At 35.6% G+C, this 20,317-nt stretch overlaps 1 protein-coding gene across 1 annotated transcript in view; it reads left to right on the top strand.

Moving 5' to 3' along the window:
• The window catches only part of ttyh3a (tweety family member 3a), a 79,659-nt gene that overhangs the window by 46,329 nt on the left and 13,013 nt on the right, over nt 1–20,317 (top strand). The window contains exons 6-11 of the mRNA XM_067420184.1: nt 1,731–1,803; nt 3,368–3,443; nt 11,249–11,304; nt 14,945–15,037; nt 15,929–16,021; nt 17,192–17,328. Coding sequence (XP_067276285.1) covers nt 1,731–1,803; nt 3,368–3,443; nt 11,249–11,304; nt 14,945–15,037; nt 15,929–16,021; nt 17,192–17,328 — 528 coding nt within the window. The remainder of the gene's footprint in view (nt 1–1,730; nt 1,804–3,367; nt 3,444–11,248; nt 11,305–14,944; nt 15,038–15,928; nt 16,022–17,191; nt 17,329–20,317) is intronic.

The raw sequence follows: 20,317 nt of genomic DNA, 5'->3' as shown, positions 1-20,317 counted from the left end.
TTCTAACGTTCGGTTAAACCAGTTAAGCCAGATTGATTTATGAAGTGTTAGCTATTGTGTTCTGTTTAGCTCAATGTACAATGCCTCTTTCTCTCTGATTCCCCTCACCCCCTCTGGAAATTTTAATCGAGAGATGCTACAGAAAAGCAGAAGAACGAGCTGTGTGACAAGCTCTCCACGGTGCCTGAACAACATAGCGACATGACTTTATCTCTGTTCCAAATCCGCTCTATACAGAAAGTAGAAAACAACTCTCCACACAGGCTATGCTGAGACTTGACTCGCCAGCAAGCAGAGTTTGATGTTAGCATGTTTTGCCAAGTTAACAACGCAATTGAGTGCAACGCTGTCCGCCCACTTTTTCAGAAACCTTGGCTCCAGAAGTAGCTTTACCATAGGGATTTTCAAAAACTTAGTTATAAGGGAGTTATAAGACCTGAACCAAAGCAATCAGCTATAAGGTGAAACACAACATTATTACAAACTATAATTTGAATCAATTAAATAATGTTTTTGTAGGTAGACAGCAAACCAGGTTTTGAAACGGATCTATTTTCTGTGTACGTTAGACAGTCGATCTCTGGATGGATTGTCACTTTCTGTTGATTGTTTGTTTCTTGTGGGTACACTGGAGTACCTCAGGTGCATGGTGTGGGACCAGTTGTGTTCTTTCATTTAGTAGATTGTGCACAACTATTCCAATAGCCCTGGCAAAAAACAGATTGAGCCATTGTTTCTTTTTGGCTATCATTAAATTTGACATGTCTTTATAGGAGGGAGCAGCGAATTGTTTTCCCTGGGCTAGAGCTCACATTAAAGCCTGGCATCTGTATCCTGTAGCTAGCTCTCCTATTTCCTCTGGCTTGTCTTGCTTATTATATGTTCAGACATTTAACATTTTGCATTCACATTATATAGCAAAAAAGCCCGTTTGACTTGAAGCCGTGTCAGAAGGTAAATGTCAGGATATTGATTTGCTCAGTAATAAAGTTGCTCCTTGCTAAAATCCTGAAATCTTCAGCTTGTCATAGATCACTCCTGACTCAAGGCATTTCATTATATGATGCCATCCTACTGTTTGATTTGGCCTTAATTTAAAGGTACAGATGGAGCCCTAATGTTCATTAATGAATCATTAATAAATCACAAAAAACTATTTTATATATTTTTTTTTACTGCAAACTGTCATTTTTGTTCAGAATTCAGAATTGTACAAATGTTTAATATATAAACGTCCATAGGATAAAAGCACTTTAAGCTAAAATATTTTTAGAGAATTTGTTTTGGTTAAGTTTTAAATATTACAATTAAATAATAATTTTAATAATAATAATAATAGTGTGTGCATATATACTATTTATTATGTAATATTATTTCATACTATAATTTTAATATTAGTAATAATTTTTTGCAGTCTGCTATTCTGCAATATGTTATATATGAAGATGAGCAGATGTTTTGGTTATTTTACACAAATATGATACTCATAATATAACACCAATGTATATGGATGATGGCTATAAATGTGTGCTTAAAATGCGTGAAATAAATGTTCTGCCACTGCTGCCTCCATAATTTGACCACAATTAAATTCATGTTATATTTGAAAGTAATGAAAATTGTGGTGGGTTTTCAACCTTTTAAAGGGGTTTTCAACCATTTAAATGATCATATGTTTAAACGGTATATAATGATGGTTGAGATAATAATAATTATCTTTGTTCTCTCAGGGTGTGTTTTCTGGGTGTGTTGGCGCTGGTAATCAGCTGGGGCTCACTGGGTCTGGAACTGACTGTCTCCTCGGTAAGTGTCTCCATGGCAACACTACTCCACACAGAAGCAGGACAGGACTGTAGTGATGCTTCCTCTGCACATGCTCAAATTATGTCTGTGGAATTACCTAAAGCAGCCAGTAATCGCTTCTCTCTATGATTGGCAGCCTGATTAGCACAGCTATACCTTACTAAGGCTTTGAATTGGAGATATCATGCCATTTTTTTGTAGATGTACTTTAAAGCCATGGTTGTGACGACATAACCATGAGCACATTAAAGGGTTAGTTCACCCTAAAATGAATTTGATGTCATTAATGACTCACCCTAATGTCGTTCCACACCCGTAAGACCACCGTTCATCTTCGGAACACAGTTTAAGGTATTTTATATTTAGTCTGAGAGCATATGCAAGTGTATGCACACTATACTGTCCATTTCCAGAAAGGTAATACACATATTTTACGGTTATGAATCAGTGTATTGATTCATCATTCGGATTGTGTGTCAAACTGCTGAAATCACGTGACATTGGCCATTCGAATCATGAATCAATCCGCTTATTCATAACCATTTGAATCTTTATTTGAGGTTTGAACACAAACAAGGAAGAGAAGACAATGTTGAATAAAGTCTTAGTTTTTGTTATTTTGGACCAAAATGTATTTTCAATGCTTCAAGAGATTCTAACTAACTAACTGATGTCACATATGGACTACTTTGATGATGTTTTTATTACCTTGGACAGTATAGTGTGCATACACTCTTGGACTAAATATAAAATATTTTAAACTGTGTTCCGAAGATGAACGGAGGTCTTATGGGTGTGTGTCAACTCCTATTCGTCATTAAGCAACTTAATGGAGAGGGAGAATTCAGCGATATTCCGTGGGGCAGCTTTTACTTAAGTATCATAAAAAGCAGTTAACCAAACATAAATGTGGACAGTTACACACTCTAAAAAAATGCTAGGTTAAAAACAACCCAAGTTGGGTGGAAAATGGACAAACCCAGAAATTGGGTTTTTTGAATGGGTCCATTCCCTGGGTTCAAACAACCCAATTGCTAGGTTTGTCCATATTCAACCCAACGTGGGTTGTTTTTAACCCAGCATTTTTTAGAGTGCATAATAGGATTGTACAAATCTCAAAATCAACTGGTCAGTGGGCTATTTGCCTACTTACTTGTATGGAAGCCCCTGTAGGACTGGTGTTAGATTGGTGACCCGACTCTGATTGCATGTATTTCTAAGGGGGAATTTAGATGAGACACTTTTTATGCTGGTGCAAAATGCAATAAAAAGTTATTTTTAACTTGACATGCCATAATAAAATTGCAACACTTGTCAAGCAGTTATAGCACAGCAAGCTGCCAGAACAATCACTAAAAATAACTTAAAAATATATATGCTACCATTCAGAAAGTTTAAAGAACATAAAAAAATAGAAATCTGTCAGTTTTGATTTATCAATGAATAAACTGTCTGTAGAGAGGGAGATTAATGGTCCTGAAAAACTTTTCTAAACTTCAGGGGGAAATAGCATGCTATAAAGTGTACAATTGACTTATTTAATTGCTTTTCTCTCTAATTGTAGGGCTTTAGTGACTTCTGTGCAGCACCTGACATGTACATTGCCAAAGTGTCAGAGCAGTACACACTTATCAAGAAAGGTAAGTTTTATTCCACTTCAGTTTTCTTTGAAGTCGCAGAGATTTCCATTTTCTCATTTTTCTTTCTTTCTTCCACCTCCTGCTGATTTGTGAGCAAGACGCTTAATCTAGCAGGTGTTATTGTGAATCACTCGCGGGTCTGTCTGAATTTAGACTGTCCTACACCTTCTGACGGTGGAGCGTGTTCTCTGAGGAATGAACAGTCACGCAGGCTTTCGTTTCCTGTTGCCTCAGAGAGGAAGCGTTCCATCTGACTTTCTCTTCCTCACTTTATCAGCATTACTCAACACAGCAGTTCCTCTTCAAAGTGACCTTATTATCCACAGGAGGCTCTCAGTAAATCAGTGGGAAGAGACAACTGTGTGGGTGTTTTATCCACCAGCCTGTGTTTGTTTTGTGTGTCCCAGCCTTCCTCTTTGGGTGGCCGGAGCGAGATCATACATTCTGGTCAAGCCTAATCAAGGTGGACTCGGGGTACGGCCCATTGGAAATTGGCCTTCCTATGACTTATTCCCTTGAAAGGAAGCATTTTCACTGGCTTGAACGTGTGAATCCCATTAAAAAGGACTTTATGCTTCTTTACATGTTCAACTCTCTTTAGTGTGTTACTGTTTGATTATGAAACAGGTCTCAAAGTTACTAAGTTCAAAGGGAGGTATTCTCTGTATCAGTAAGCACTGATTTTGAACTCCCTCAAACGCAATCAGAAGAATTATTGTAGTCTTGGGTTTTCTTCTAGGAACAAACACATCACAATATTCCTCATTTAAATAATTTCCAGACAAGGCATATGCAAAAAAGGGCAGAGGGCTGGCTGAGTTGCATTAGTCGCCGTGGATTGAAACACACACTTATAGTAAGGGGCATGACATTTCTGAAATACGCTAGAAACGACTCTGCTATCACAACACACTAATCCTGATAGCCAATCAGAGCACACTGTGATTTTTGGAAGAAGGGTCCTCATAAGCCAAGTTTCCATCCAAGGATTGTTTTGTGGGGGAAAAAAGGTTTAGCACATCAAACCAATATAGCTGACGGAAATACCAATTTCGGTCTTTTTCTGTTTAACTTTAGCGCATAAATTCTATGTTTATACTTCAAATATTGTGAAAACTAGTTTGTAATTTTTTTTTGTCTTTAACGCAAATAAATGTCACATGACATGACACATGACAGAATTAGCCAATACGCATGTTACCGATGGCCGCCGATAAAGCACCATTTCTCTGTAGTTTCAAATGGATGAGAAAAATATATCTATCAAATAATGGAAGGATGTTGGTTTCCAATGCGGACAAAAAGAAAGGTAAAATACACGTTACTTCTGTGTATAAATACGATTAATGTCATAAAATCATGATTTCATAGGCAGGATCTGGCTACTTGACAAATGAAAATTACAAACATGACACTGATTTTATAAATGCAATTTATTAATATGTAATATAATTTTATCTCAGACAAATTAGAAAAAATTGTGGTTTGAATTCAAAAAGCAAAATGAAATGTTTAGGTTACATCTGTCTCTGAGAAGCTATTTATTGTTTAATCGATTACATATATACAGTATGTGTTCTTAGTGTACAGTAAGTTAATGCTTGCAAGGCTTACGTTAAAGACTGTTAAATGACTAAGCAGGCCAGTTGGATAGAAACAGGCTAGAGAAAGCAAATTTCACTATATATTTTTTTAAATGCATATTCACTTTGTTGATAACAATAATTAATGGAAACTTGTCTATAAGACAGGAAAAGGTAAAGATTGCTCAGGAAGTGTTATTGTACCGAGTTTTTGAGAGCGCTGTGAGGGCGACTTTATTTTGTTTGTATCCGAGAGCTCTGAATAAAAACAAATTAACTTAGGGCTGTGGTGTAGTGCTCATTTAAGATGCAGAGGTTATATTAGGAGTCAGGGAATGATAAGCAGAAGTGTATTTTTGGATGCATATGTGCTTTAGTCAGTTTAGTGTAGCATAAGCAGGTTCAATATGTCAACTGTGTCCTCGGTTATGATTAATCAATTTGTGGGTCGGCCTTGAAGAGAAGGGCTACAGCAAAGAGAACTTTAGGAGAACAGAGTACAGGAGAGAGATAAGAGTAGAGGAAGAGAAAACCACTGAAGGATGGGGATGATAAACCATGTGACTCAGCTTCACATAGCCATGAAATTGTGTCTTCTGGGCTCTATTCTTATCTTTGTTCTTCCTATCTTCTGTCTTTCTCACATTTGCTCTAAAATAACTCCTTAAAGGAATAGTTCATCCAAAATTGAACATTGTACCATTATTTATTCACTCGTAAATGTTTTTTTTTCAACTGTGGTATTAAAAAGAAGAATTAAGATTCTTTTTTCCCCTGACTTTTTCTGACTCACCAAGTTCATAGTGTCAATGTGCAGTCAAGCTCCAAACATCACACAAAAAAATATGTAAGTGCTCCATGTGAAGTGCACTATATAAGTCTTTGAACTTTGCAGTGTTGTTAACTAAATATAAAACCATTGACTTTTTTATTTGAAAAAGTTGTACTTGTTTATTGAAATAAAGCTAAAATAAAATACTTTAATTAAATAAATATTAGATAAAAAGATGAAACTAAAATTTTAATGTTCGATGGCAACTAATTGGAATAACATTTTTAAGTTGAGGTACTAAAATGACTGGAACTAAAACTGAAATTAACTTAAATTGGGGAAAAAAATACAAAAGCACAAAAAATTTCTCAAAAGTAACTTGCTCAACAACAAAAAAAAATATTCAACTTTGTGACACTTTACTTGGTTTAACAGCTCTGAATGGGAAGATTTAAGAAAAAAAAATGAGTCTATTCCTAAAACAAAATGATCATATGATTTCTGAAGACTTGGAATAGACTTGGAAAAATGCTTTTAAGATATTTTTAAGAGCTTGTCAGACATGGTCACTATGAACTATTGTGTGGAGAAAAGAAGCATACACTCTTAGAAGAAAAGGACCCTAAAAACCTACATATTTGGAACCCCTAAAAGGTTCTATATAGAACCCTTTTTAAGTGCCAAAAGGGTTCTTTCTTGTCATTATAGAACCTTTTTAGCATAAAAGGTTCTGATTTCCTGGAATGTTAAAATGTGTACATTAGTCTTTAGCTCACACCTTTTACATTCCTTTAGTCCAGAATAAGATTTGGAGCAGTAATTTAGCCGGAAGCATTTACAGCTGTATGTGGAAAGCACAGAAAAAAAATGATCAGTTAAGCTTTGAGTGTGTTCCTTCTGGCCATCACTTTCCTAAACTCATGAGTCATCCCACTGCATTTCCCCAGAATAGAACCCAGACATATCTGAACTTACAAATAGCATGCATGTCCCTGTGCCATCATGTTTCTTCTGTGAGGAAAGCCTCCATATGCATTTCAGCATGTCATCTGTGCTGTGGTGTAGTCGAATCGTTTAAAGAGGCTATATGGAGCTTTTTTACAGACTTTTATGCAACAATTATTTATAAAAATTAAAGAAAAAATAGAAAAGAAAAAATAATATATATATATTTAATTTTTATAAATGTTATTTATATATATAATAGAATATAAATAATTGTGTGTGTGTGTGTATATATATATATATATATATATATATATATATATATATATATATATATATATATATATATATATATATATATATATATATATATATATTATACACATACATACATACATACACGCACACACACAGACATACATATATACATGCATGCATACATACATACATACATACATACATACATACATACATACATACATACATACATATATAATTGTTGCATAAAAAACTGTAAAAAGGCTCTGTATAGTCCAGTAGTTGGCGATGTCAGAAGCTGGCAATGGCCAGTAGTATACATGAATATAAACTGAACACATAATGCACATGTGCACAGTTTTCACAAATTCTTGTTTTTTGTAGTTTAGACATTTGTTTTCAAAAATGTGCTCTTTCAGAAAGTTTGCATTTTCAGGCACCTAAATGTAAATGATCGGCCAAAACAGATTTAAAATGTTCTGTTTAAGTGTGGCTTAAACAGCCCCTTAGACTAAATGATGTTGCTTCTTCAATATGTAAATCATCTGTTATTATTGGCTAACCAACTAATTCACATTTTTGTTCACAAGGGCGTCACAATGTTTATCCACATCGCATCTAAGTGACGTCCTCTCAAAGTTGATTTTAAACCCAGAAGATGACAATAGTCCAAACATATTTCTAATTTTAATGAGGAAAGCATTTCATTTTTTTATGCTATAATTTTCTCCCATTTATTTACTCATCAGATAACAATGTCTCTGAAGAATTTTGTGATCATCATTGAAGAAGCCTTTCACATGTCGGATCTGTCAGCGCTCAGGCGTGTTCCCTGCCTCGCTTGAATTAGGATCTTTTACAGCCTGCACTCATCGTAGCGGGAGTGGGATTTAATCTTAGCCTCCTCTCCGATCAATTTTGGAAGTCAGTCCGTTGTCTTAGTTTCATAAAGGCATCTGCAGTCACCCAATATTGGATCCAATTACTGGAGGCCATTCACTCAGAATGAATACTATTACAACCTATAAATCCAGCCATGAACTATACTAGCACACTATAAACGAATGCCGCTCACATCAGCCTTTTGTATACAGCCATCCATGGATATAATTGAGAGGCCACTTTATTCCCCTCATTATTGCCATAATCGTACCATTTATATGGCAATCTGGGAAGCCGGTTGTATGCGACGGGAGAATTGTTTTGTACATAAGCAGGTTTTACAGGCACCACTGCTGGCGCTTTTGCCTATGACCACTGCCATGTGCGTGTCCACGTGTGTAATGATAGTGATGAAAGCATCACTCCTCCTCAAAAAACCCACCACTCTGACGCATGTGTCTGTTTTTGAATCACATCCACGCAAATCCGCTGCAAGCTGCGCATGAAGATGGCCCAAGACTCCATCTGCGTTGGCGTGTGGAGGTTTGTGAGAGGACTGTTTGAATTAGTATTTCCTGTAATAGAATTCATTTTTTTTTTTTTTTAACCCTGCAGTCTGGATCGCCGCTGCACTCTACATTGTTACATTCACACGTCAGATTCATTGCATGTTCGCTTTGATTGACACTACTGCTCAAAACTTTGTGGTCAGTAAGATATTTTTATTTGAAATAATAACAATATTAAAAAACTGACCTGTATGACTTTTTTTTCTTTCTTTTTTTCCCCTGTTGAACGCAAAATATTGTATTTTAAAGAATGTTGGTACAATTGTCTTCCATAGCAGGAAAAAAAGGCACTTTGTCTGTTTTTAGCTTAGTGCTTACAAACATTCTTTAAAATACCATATTTTGTGTTCAACAGAAGAAGAAAAAAAAGGTTTGGGGCAACATGAGTGTGAGCAACTTATGATGATTTTTATTTACTCATTAGATAACTTTAAAGGAATAGTTCACCCAAAAATGAAAATGTGATGTTTATCTGCTTACCTCCAGGGCATCCAACATGTAGGTGTGTTTGTTTCTTCAGTAGAACACAAATGAAGATTTTTAACTCCAACCGTTGCTCGTATAGTTAGAATTAGACCCCATTCACGTGCATTATACGAGCAACGGTTGGAGTTAAAAATCTTCATTTGTGTTCTACTGAAGAAACAAACACATCTACATCATGGATGCCCTGGGAGTAAGCAGATAGACATCAAATGTTCATTTTTGGGTAAACTATCACTTAAAGCTCTTAGAAGATTTGCTCCTTTTCTACCATCCCAACACTTTTCATACTAGTGATTATTATAAGTGATAAATATGACACCCATTGCTGATACACATTTACTGACAAGCATATGCAATTCTTAATGTCCAGTTGAGTGAGATTTCCTGAGGAGAACCTCCTGGGCACCCCAAGACTGAAAGCCTACATTTAAATTTAAGTATTTTGGCTATTTAAATATTTAATGATTTCAGCTGCCAATAAGAGTGTGCTAAACTTAATTGTAACTTGTTTTAGAATTTTAAAAACCTTTCCACAGATTTTCCTCTAATATTGGTGCAAACAAAGTCCATTATAGGTAGGATTAGTTATTGATTCCTTTGCAGTGATTGGGAAACTCTCATCTACAAATGAGAAATTAGAGGTTAGTCTCATCTTGGGTGAGTAAGGCAGTCATGGACTGAATCTAATGTGGTTGGTGGTTGGAAATATAACTGCTCAAATACCTGACATGGCTGCTGTGTGTTCTGTGGTCAGAAAGCGATAGTGTGTCAGTGTGTGATGTGAAACAGAAAGAGATGATAAAATATTTTTAGCATGTTGCTGGTTTGTAATTAAATCAAAACCCACAATTCTACAGGATAATTTTTGTTTTTCAAATTCACATATCTTTAGTAGAAACAACTCCCCCTACCTCTTGCAGCGACATATTTTCGATGACGTTGTAAGGCTGGAAAAAGCTAGTAGATGCTGGAAATGTCTAATCGCTCTGAGAAAACAAAGGAAATTAGCATCTGAACTCATTCATACAGTTAGAGTCTCTGTCCGAGACGACATCACACTGAGTGAACCATCTATGAATGACTCTAATTTACATGCCTTTCCTTTCACATGAAACTTCCCCCAAACTACTGCTCCCCCAAACTTGAGATCACCTGAAATGCACCAGAAATCTCTTTGTTACAATGTCAATCCTCACGATACAGTATTATATGTGTTTGATATCATTTGAAATGTCTCAGTGCGACTGGTACAAATATCTCTACTCCACAGAAGTAAACTAGAACATCATAAATGTTTTAAGGGTTTAAAGATATCTTTCCTTGGTGTATGGTGGGTGTGGTTTTCAGCCATTTGGCCTCTCTTCTAATCAGGTCTATAGGACCTGATCAATGCAAATTCCTATTGTGAACTCGTGTTTCCATTTGAAAGAGTTTCAAATGGTTCTGGGTAGGTATCTGGTTCTGGGTATTTAAGGAAATGTTGCAAAGAGCTCAGGGCTCGATACTGTACTCAGGTCAGCCCGTAATGCTGGACGTTTTAACCCATACAGCATTATGTAACCTTGATAAGTCCGGTATACATCTCATTCTTTACTTTAGGGTATTTGATGTGAAGTATACCTTTGAATTGATTATGTAATTGGCGTTATACATTTACCTGATTGCTAATAAATTGTTATACTTTGATTGATTCTGACTTGCTCTGGAATTATTCAGGTTATGAACGGACATAATTTCAACAAAGGGTTGAACGGAATAATTAAATGTGTAGTTAAACTATTAAATATAAATGACCAAATAACCAATTGGCATTCAAACCTAAATTCTAAATTATGATTAAATGGAGTCAGATTAACGAGGAATTGGAATAAAATCCCCTTTTCCCCGCTGAAAAGACGAACGCGCAGCGACCTTCAACCGCCGATCGTTGGCCTCCATTGGGACGATTTGGGCGGCCTTACAACGTGTTTACCGACTCAAGGGTGGGGCAACCTGTCACTCACATGAGATGAACCAATATCAAATCAATTCCCCATGGACAAATCAAGTCCCGCCCTACAATGTTTTTTTTGTTTGTTTTTTTTAAAATGCCGTTTCAATCTGTTATAGGACAACAAAGGGTTGTGCAACTTGCTTTTACATGTTGAATTTTAATACGTTTGTACAGGCAAGCAAATGGGGGAGAAAACGTTCCCCAAACGCTTCATTCAGATGTTAAATGCTGATTTTTTTTTCATGTCATGGCTTTTGACCTATCATTTCATCTCTTCACCCCCCCCCCCCCCCCCCTTCTCTCTCTCTAACACACAGATATCCTGCAGTATTACCTCACATGTAACGTGGGTCAGGTCAACCCCTTCCAACAGGTAACTATATCCGTTTAATTATTTGAGTCACATTTTCTTAAAGGATTAGTTCACTTAAAAATTCCAAAGCCCTGATATTTTATTCACCCCATCTTTCTTTCATTAAATTTGAGGAAAACATTAAATGATTTCTCCTCACCATTGACTTCCATTGCAACCAAAAAACATCTGTAATTTTCAAAAGAAAAACAAAGTATATTTTTTATATACATATTTGTGTGTGTGTGTGTGTGTGTATATATATATATATATATATATATATATATATATATATATATATATATATATATATATATATATATATATATATATATATATATATATATATATATATATATATATATATATATAAAATATACTTTATAACTTAAATTGCTCATCTTGCGCTCTTCTGCGCTCTTCAGCGCTCTTCAGCGCTCTTCACCCCTTTGAAATGTTGTTCATCAACATTTTTTATTCACTTTTGTAATATCTGTTTAGCTTTAACTTATTTTTTGTCACTTTTAATAATTGGTCAAATGTTATAATTTTTCACTTGATATTTATAATTTAATTGATTTCAGCTTTAATTCAGTTTACCTAAAATGATTTGAGATGCTGAACACTGATGCTTTGAGAGAGGTAACTCAATCCTGTGCATTTAATGTGAGGTGTTGAGGTGACCATTAATGTTGATGTTTCTGTAAAGAGTTTTATTTCATTGTGGAAAGGATGCTGCATGTAGTTGCCTGTGGAAACGATAGACAGCGAGAGATCTCACTGGTGTTTGGAGGACAGCCAACCTTCTCCCTTCTCACACTCCATTACATAGGAAGTGCCGCCCCCCTGCTTCGTTTGTCCCCGTACATTAGCATTCTTCTCGTTGCGAGTGGCTCGGTGGAAATGTGTGCTCTTTTGGCTTCCTGCCTTTCCCTTTAGTTAATGGAGTCTGTCTCAAAGTCTTTATTTGACTAATGCATGTGCATAATTCAAACAAATCACAGCTCTTAACTGATCATGATTGATGTATTATGTCAGTGACCGCTCCATTGTCTTGATGTCATTTAATTTGAATGAAGGGTAATGCCCATATGGAGATTGAACGCTGTACTTTGTCAGGTGATGCTTCTAAATGGACTTCTGCCAGTTTTCATGCAGCATATAGATGAGCTCTGCCTGATTCACATTTGAGACAGAAAATGATTCAAATGGATATTCATTTTAGGCTTAAAATGTCACCCAGGAACATCAAGAATACAGTAAAAAAACTGTATTATCTAAAATATTTAAATTACTGCTTAGTTATAATATACTAGTATTTTTTTATAATTATACTACTAACATTGCATTTATTGCTGTAATGGCAAAGCTGAATTTTCAGAATATTTTATTAAAACCATGATACATTAGATTAATAGGCAGTTCAAAAGAACATCATTTATTTGAAATGGTAAAGACATTGAAATCTTTTGTAACGTTATACAATACTTTCGATTTTGTTGTTGCTCAAAAGAAGCAGTCATTTCTATTACAGAGACCCAAGGTTTTAAATTGTGTATACAATGCCTGCTTACACTTTGTTTTGGTCAAATTCTAATCTTCTAAGGCAGTATAATTATGGAACAATGTCAGAACAGCGTTTGTGTGATTTTTTTTTTTTTTTTTTTTTTTTTTTTTTTTTTTTTTTTTCCTTCATACTTTCTGCTCAACTTCATGATAGCTGCTTGGACCTAGGGATGTCACGGTGAGAAAAGAGAAAGTGATGGAGCCAATTCAGTGGATGGGGATTATTAGGAGGCCATGATTGATATGGGCTAATGAAGGGAATTTGGCCAGAACACCGGGGTTACACCCCTAGGTGCCATGGGATTTGTATTTTTTCAATGGCCACAGAGAGGACCTCTTTTTAACGCCTCATCCAAAGAAAGATATTTGTTAATGACCAAATCCTCTGCCACTGTCTTGTCAGTCATCTCGTCTCACTCTGGTCACATAAGTGAAATTGGAACTGAATTAAATGTTTTTTATTTCTATAAAAAATATATAAAAAAAAGCAAAATGACGGTAGGGGCGGTGCTGTGTTGGGCATGTAATGCATTCGTGCATGGCCGCATGTAACACTGACTACCAAAACAAACCTGCTTTAAGCTTGTTCTAGCTTTTGTCTTTTGTCTTCAGAAGTTAGTTTCTAGTATGTTGCCCGTAAGTAACACTGTAACCAAAAGTCTCCTGTTCACTCTGTAAAAGAGTACATGTACTTTCACTACTTCTTTCTCAGCGAATGTCAGCACATTTTCCAGCCTATCATTGTAGAACTGTTGACTGACAAAGTTGACACACTAGCTATTTGCCATCTCAAATATTCATGTTTTCAAGACCTCTGCTCTTGGAATACTCTGTGACACACTTTAAAATGTCCTTAATGGCCAGGTGCAAGAGCCTGTAGTGACTTTTGCTGCTGTGTGTAAATGCACTGTTGCATTATGCATCTTCTGCTGCATTACTAACAGTGCAGTGTGCAGTGGGGAATGAACTCTGAGGAAATATTTCTACACTGGGCAGAAAAGTGGCAGTTGTACAACCCTGTCTAGCTCTTAACGCCTGTGTGTGCGTGTGCTTATATATATAGTATAAAAATTCCAGTTTTAAATGTGTTATATATATATATATATATATATATATATATATATATATATATATATATAATATATTATTATTATTATTATTATTTGTTCTTTTGTTTGTTTGTTTGTTTTTGTCAACAAGCAAAATTCCAGTTGCAGTAATTTTACAAAGGAAAGTCATACAGGTACATACATACAATTGGGTATATGAATGTACATATATAAATTTAAAAAATAAATAGTTTACACTCTTATTGACCAAAGGTGTAGGCGGAAGCGTATTATGCCTACCCTTAACTCCACACAATCAGCACTAATTGACATTAATTTAATATGATATTCCCAATGTATATTGGGAAGAACATGCATTATTATTATTAACACCATTATCATTATTAGCATTACCACTATTACATCACTGTCATCATTACCATCATCGCTACTACTACTATCATCATCACTATTTATTATATTTTTCATTACCAATCCTTTATAAAGCATTAATTCAGAAAAACAGAACAAAATATTTGTTTTCAAGAAAAAAATATAATTCTGAGATAATTAAGTCATTAATTCAGAAAAACAGAGTAGATTTTTTTTCTCAAGTGAATGCAATAAGCTTCCTTAGATATATAAGCTAAATATTTATATTTTCTTTCAGTTCATCAAAGAATCCTGAAAAACATGTATCATTATCGTCATTTACACAAAGTATTAATGAAACTGTTTTCAACATGAAATGTTTCTTGAGCAACAAATCAGCATATGAGTGATTTCTGAAGGATCATGTGACTGAGTGTGAATAAGTAATAATTTTGTTACTTTTAGTACATGAAAATAACCAGATTCCTATATTTTTCCCTCTCTGTGCTCTTGTTGTCAAAAAAATTTAGTGAACCTAAAAATGCAGAATGCAAATGTTGAGAACTATATTCAATTTAAAACAAGTTTATTTGAGGAGTAAAAGCTAATCTATAAGATTACATTTGCACAGATCATATAACTCATTTCTTTTCTTTTTTTTTGTCTTTTTGTAGAAGCTTTCAGGAAGTCACAAAGCACTGGTCGAAATGCAGGACGACGTATCAGAACTGCTTCGCTCTGCAGTCCGAGAATACCCCAAAACAAAGGTGAGCACTTGTATGTAGGTATCTACACGTGTGTGTGTGTATGTATGGCCCATTTCCCACAATCCATGATATACAAATGTCACAAAGCTGGCAGGTCCTTTATGTGTGCACGTTTGTGTTGTGTTCTTTCCCCCTGGGCCTCTCATTGTGCAGCATCTGTGTGTGTTCTGGCACAAAGTGAGGCTGACATTCTGTACATGTGAGAAATAAAGCCGCCCTCTCGCTCGAACACAAGCGTTTAGAGTAAAATGCTGAATCAATGGATATATTTCACCCTTAGAACCAGACAAAATCCGTTTACCACTGCAGCTTCATACAACTTAGACCTCACACAACCCTGAGCCTTTAAAAGAAAGAAAACAAGCCGCTCTTCTTTGACGTCCTTCTATGTGAATGTTTGACATGTGTTTGCTGCCATCATATGCTGGACTCATAAAAACTGAATAAATGAACTGAATTCTGAAATGTAGATATGTGTTATGCGTAATATATACACTACTGTTCAAAATTTGGGTTCAGTTTTATTCAGCAAGGAGACATTTGTAAAAGAGACATTTCTATTTTATTTTTTTACTTTTTTACTTTCTATTTATCGAAAATGTTAGTCAATGTTTTCAACAGTGATAATAATTAGAAATGTTTCTTAAGCAGCACATTAATAAGTTCATGTGACAATGAAGACTGGAGTTATGGTGCTGTTTTGTCATCACAGAAATAAATTGCATTTAAAAATATATTAAACATTAATTTTAATATTTCGCAATACTGTTATACCATATTTTGATTGAAAAAATAATGATCAGCAAGTTATTGAATGGTAGTGTATGTAATAATTATATCTGTTTAGATATTGCATTTAGATGAACCATAACTGTGTTCCTATTATTTTAGGGAAACCTTGAGCAAATTCAGAGGGGGTTGAACACCACTGAGGCTGGACTGCACCAGCTCACTGCACTAGTGGACTGCCGCAGTTTGCATATGGTAAGAAATGGTGTTTGTTGTTTTTTCAAAGTATTTGACCACTTTGCACATCTGGTTCCACTCTAATGCGAAGTAAAGCACAGCTTGCCACCATTTTCACTTTAACCTCAACCTGTGGGCTTCTGTTGACATGAAAAACCAGGGGCATGCAATCCACTCGCAAACAAACACTTGCATACACGTGTGTGTGTGTCTGTGTGTGTGTGTGTGTATATATCTTCTATCTGCTTTAAACCTCACCAGCACTTACTACTGCAGTCAAGAGACTGTCCTTTCTCCAAGATGGAGATGTAAGTATTCAGAGTTCCTCCTCAGGGCTGGAAGACAGAGGACTTCTGTGTGGGTGGTCCTGAAAATGCATCTCCTTCCCACGAGAAGAGAAAGTAACAGATAAAATATGGACTTTTTTTGGAAACGTATTATACATTATTAATGGTGTTTTCATACTGCGAAAGCAATAACATGCTTCCCAGTTGTCCAAGCCGTACATCTGCTCTATATGTGGGAGAGTTTGTGCTGGAGATGCAGAACAGCACCGGCAGTAATTACAAATAGAGCAATTTTGCAGTTAATAATGACTGTAATTTGGAGGAAGGAGACGCTGCCATGTTTCTCTGATAGCAGCATGTGTAGGTCTGGTTGCAGTTCGGTCAGCATTTATTATTAAAAATCTCTCTGAAGCATATGGTGCCATCTATGGCAAGAACTTCTCAGTTAGAGAGTCTAGCACTGGGGAGTTTTTTTTATACAGATTTTTTTAATCTCCGTTTTTATTATCCACAAACACAACACACAGGCTGGTTTCTGTATCCGTGCTGTTTCATGCGAGCAGTGCTAGATTTACTTGTACTAAATTGTAGTTCATCACTCATTCTAAATTCCAAGAGAAAAAATTTAGTTATAATCTATTACATTGCACATTTTATGTAGTATAATTGGACTACTTTAAGATTTAAATGGAATAATCTTGTACCATATTGATATAAAAATACACAGATAAAAATAATATATTTTTTTTATATACAGACGTATATATTCCATTCTTTGCTAACAATAATATGAAGTTCATTAAACATTACATTACATCAGGGTTTCCCAGACTGAGGTTTATGAAGGAATTGCTGTGATTGATTGTGCGTTTAATGCTGCCTCTATCTGTTTTCTCTGCAGGATTATGTGCAGGCATTGACTGGAGTGTGTTATGATGGACTGGAGGGTCTGATCTACCTGGTGCTGTTCTCATTCATCACAGCTCTCATGTTCACCTCTGTCATCTGCAGTGTGCCGCACACATGGCATGGCAAAAGGTGAGATCTGTATAAAAAAATGGTCCAAATAATGTTATAATGTATTGTAATCATCATGTTTATTTATAGTCAATAATCACTCTGTGTTGCTAAAGTTGCTAAAAGCCAGTGAATTTTCAAGTTGTTCATGATTTACTAGATAAAGATTATGGAAAAGATTTTTTTACAATTTCTATCTGATAAAATATTGTATAACTTGTCTCCCTGTCTACCTTAGTATACATACCATTTTTTAATAAGAGTATGCATCTGTTAGTGACCTTATACTGTATATTTCTGTAGTCATACCACTGCTTTAAAGCATTTTATAAGCATTATCTGGCTTGTGTTATGCTTCACAGTGAAAGGTGCAGTTTTGTTATTGGCATAAAACATTGTTCTTTTCCCATGCATACTTTTGGCATGACGCATTGATTCATTGGAACATCCAAAAGTGTGTAGTTAAATGCACTCAAGAGGATTAAACCAAAGATAAAACAACAGTGGAAATGGTTAGTGATATGTTTGTGTGTCCGTGGGCATTGTTGCGAAGACTGTGGTCAGATACCTCATGCCCCCATCACACTCTACAGTCAAGAGCTAAACGGAAACAGCTGCATCGTTCCTTCTCTTCCCCACTTTTTCCTTCCTTTCAAACGCTCTGTGTGGGAATCGCTCGCATCTTCCTCCCATAATTACATAAACTGTAATAATTCCCCGGCCTAGACCTATGCTGCTGCTCTGCTAGGACAGGCTTGCGTCAGGCAAACAGGATTACACTGGGAGAGATAGAAAGGACAAAGACGCCAGCTTAGGCACATTATGTAATTATCATCACACTCGTGAGTGTGCGTCTCATGGTACACAGCTATTCACACTACCTCTTCATTATAGATAATTAGCAGTTTGTGAATATGAGTTTAGGCAGCTGTGGCAGGCAGTGTAATGTTGAGGTAGAACTGTACGGAGTGTTGGAAAAAAGTTTGTGCATGCGTTTTTACACTCAAATACTTTTTGTTGACATTAAAAGTGCATATGTAATAGTGTTGAAGTAAAATATCCAAAAAACACTAGGCCAGTGTTATATATTTTGTTCAGTTGAGTGCTTACAATATCCCAAATGTTTCCAACTATTTGTAAATTGTGAGAAAATTGCGGGACATCTGAGGCAGTAGCCCGTCAATTGCCATATCTGCCTTACCCTCGATTTTATTTGGCAGAAGCCCTTTAGGCCGGGGACACACTGCAGGCGTGCCGTGTGCGTCTCGGCTGCGTGGCGTGTCCGTTTTTATTTCGGCTCCCATTTTAACCAGTTAGAGCTTGCACACTGCCTGCATGACACACGTGGAAAACGCATGCATGCTTCAAATAGAAGAGGAGCCTATTTTTCACGCAACACGCGAGCATGTTGGAAGTGTTTCCAGGCAAAATAGAATAGGAAAAGATGTTTATATGCCATTTTGACAAGAATACATATTAATAAATGACATTTTCATGTTTGAAAGTCTGTAGGTTAACATAAATGCAGAGATAGGTCTAATTGTAATAATAATCGATTTTGAAATATTAAACCAGAACGAAATATTCTGTAGCCTATTTTGCCGTCAATACCATAGATATGTATGATCAATAGGCTACTGCCGACGTTGTCTTTGCTGTATCAATAGGCAATATATATTTATATTTAACATGAAGTATAGGGCTTTCCTGTGCATTAATAGCAGCAGCGCCGCGTCAGACACGCTTCTGGTGTGCAAAGAGAGAGAAAACGCCTGGCAGATCGCCCCGCGGATGATACGCAACAGAAACGGCCAGCTCACACCACGCTTGCAGTGTGACTCCGGCCTTACACTTAGCAGTGTGAACAAGTGTCACGGTAGCCATTGAGTGAACGCACAGAGTAACATCATAACATGATTTTAAGCACACTTAAATGTGTCTAATATGATACTCATGACCGGAATAGCGGAAATAGCGCTGGCGACTGTTCCGTCGTCATAATAAAAGTCCCGCTGCTCGCAAGCCGCGTGTTGCTCAACAATCGCTCCAGCGGCCTTGCTCAGCTCTACAACAATCGGTCCTGCTATGCTTAATACATTATTGTATACTGTATATTGTATACATACATAATACATTAACGTTAATAAGCACATCCATGAACATGATGAGCTCAATCTTGGCATTATCAAACTACGCCTTTGTTTTGAATAGACGCCCTCTAGAAGACAGAAAAGTTACATTGTGCGCTTTTAATGGTGCACTCAGACATTTTGTTCCTGATTTAAAAAATGAAGTACTTTTCTTTTTTTTCTTTTTTTTTTATAATAATAAAAGCTTAAAATATGGTCAGTCACATTGTATTATTAATTTATTTATTTTGTATAGCACATCTCATACCCAATGGCAATTCAAAGTGTTTTACATAGAAATGAATTAAAATAGTGGTAACACATGAATGAGAAATAAGAATACCATGTGTAAGAATTAAAAAATAAAAAACAAGGAGAATCAAAACAGCTATAAAGACAATTAAAAAATAAACAATAAAATAAAATGGTCAAATACAAAATAGTGGTCTAAAATAAAAATGTCTTCAGTTTACAGTCTACATACATGTACCATCTTAATTAGAACACCTCTCATTCATTTCTTTCTTAATTCTTTCTTCTTTCTTAATTGATGTTCATAACATCAATTTCAATCACTACTCTGGGATTTTTACTCAAGAAGCTTTCTTGGTAAACCCATTTTCACTCATCATGCCTTTCAACAGATTTCTACATACTCAAACCTTTTTTGTCAAACTTGCTATTTACATCAAACCCAGTTTTTACTCCTCATATTTAACTCAAATGAACATATAATAAGAACAAAGTTAAACTAAAACAGTTATAAAAAGAATAAACAGACCTATTGAATATTAACAAAGAATAGTAAGATATTTGTAACAATGTTTATAACCAAGCAGATAAATCAATCATTTACTATCATAGTAGGAAAAAATACTATG

This window comes from Pseudorasbora parva, chromosome 2 (assembly GCF_024679245.1).
Source record: "Pseudorasbora parva isolate DD20220531a chromosome 2, ASM2467924v1, whole genome shotgun sequence".
NCBI lineage: Eukaryota > Metazoa > Chordata > Actinopteri > Cypriniformes > Gobionidae > Pseudorasbora > Pseudorasbora parva.
Note: the sequence above shows the minus strand (reverse complement) of the source record. Positions and strands in the feature narration are given on the sequence as shown.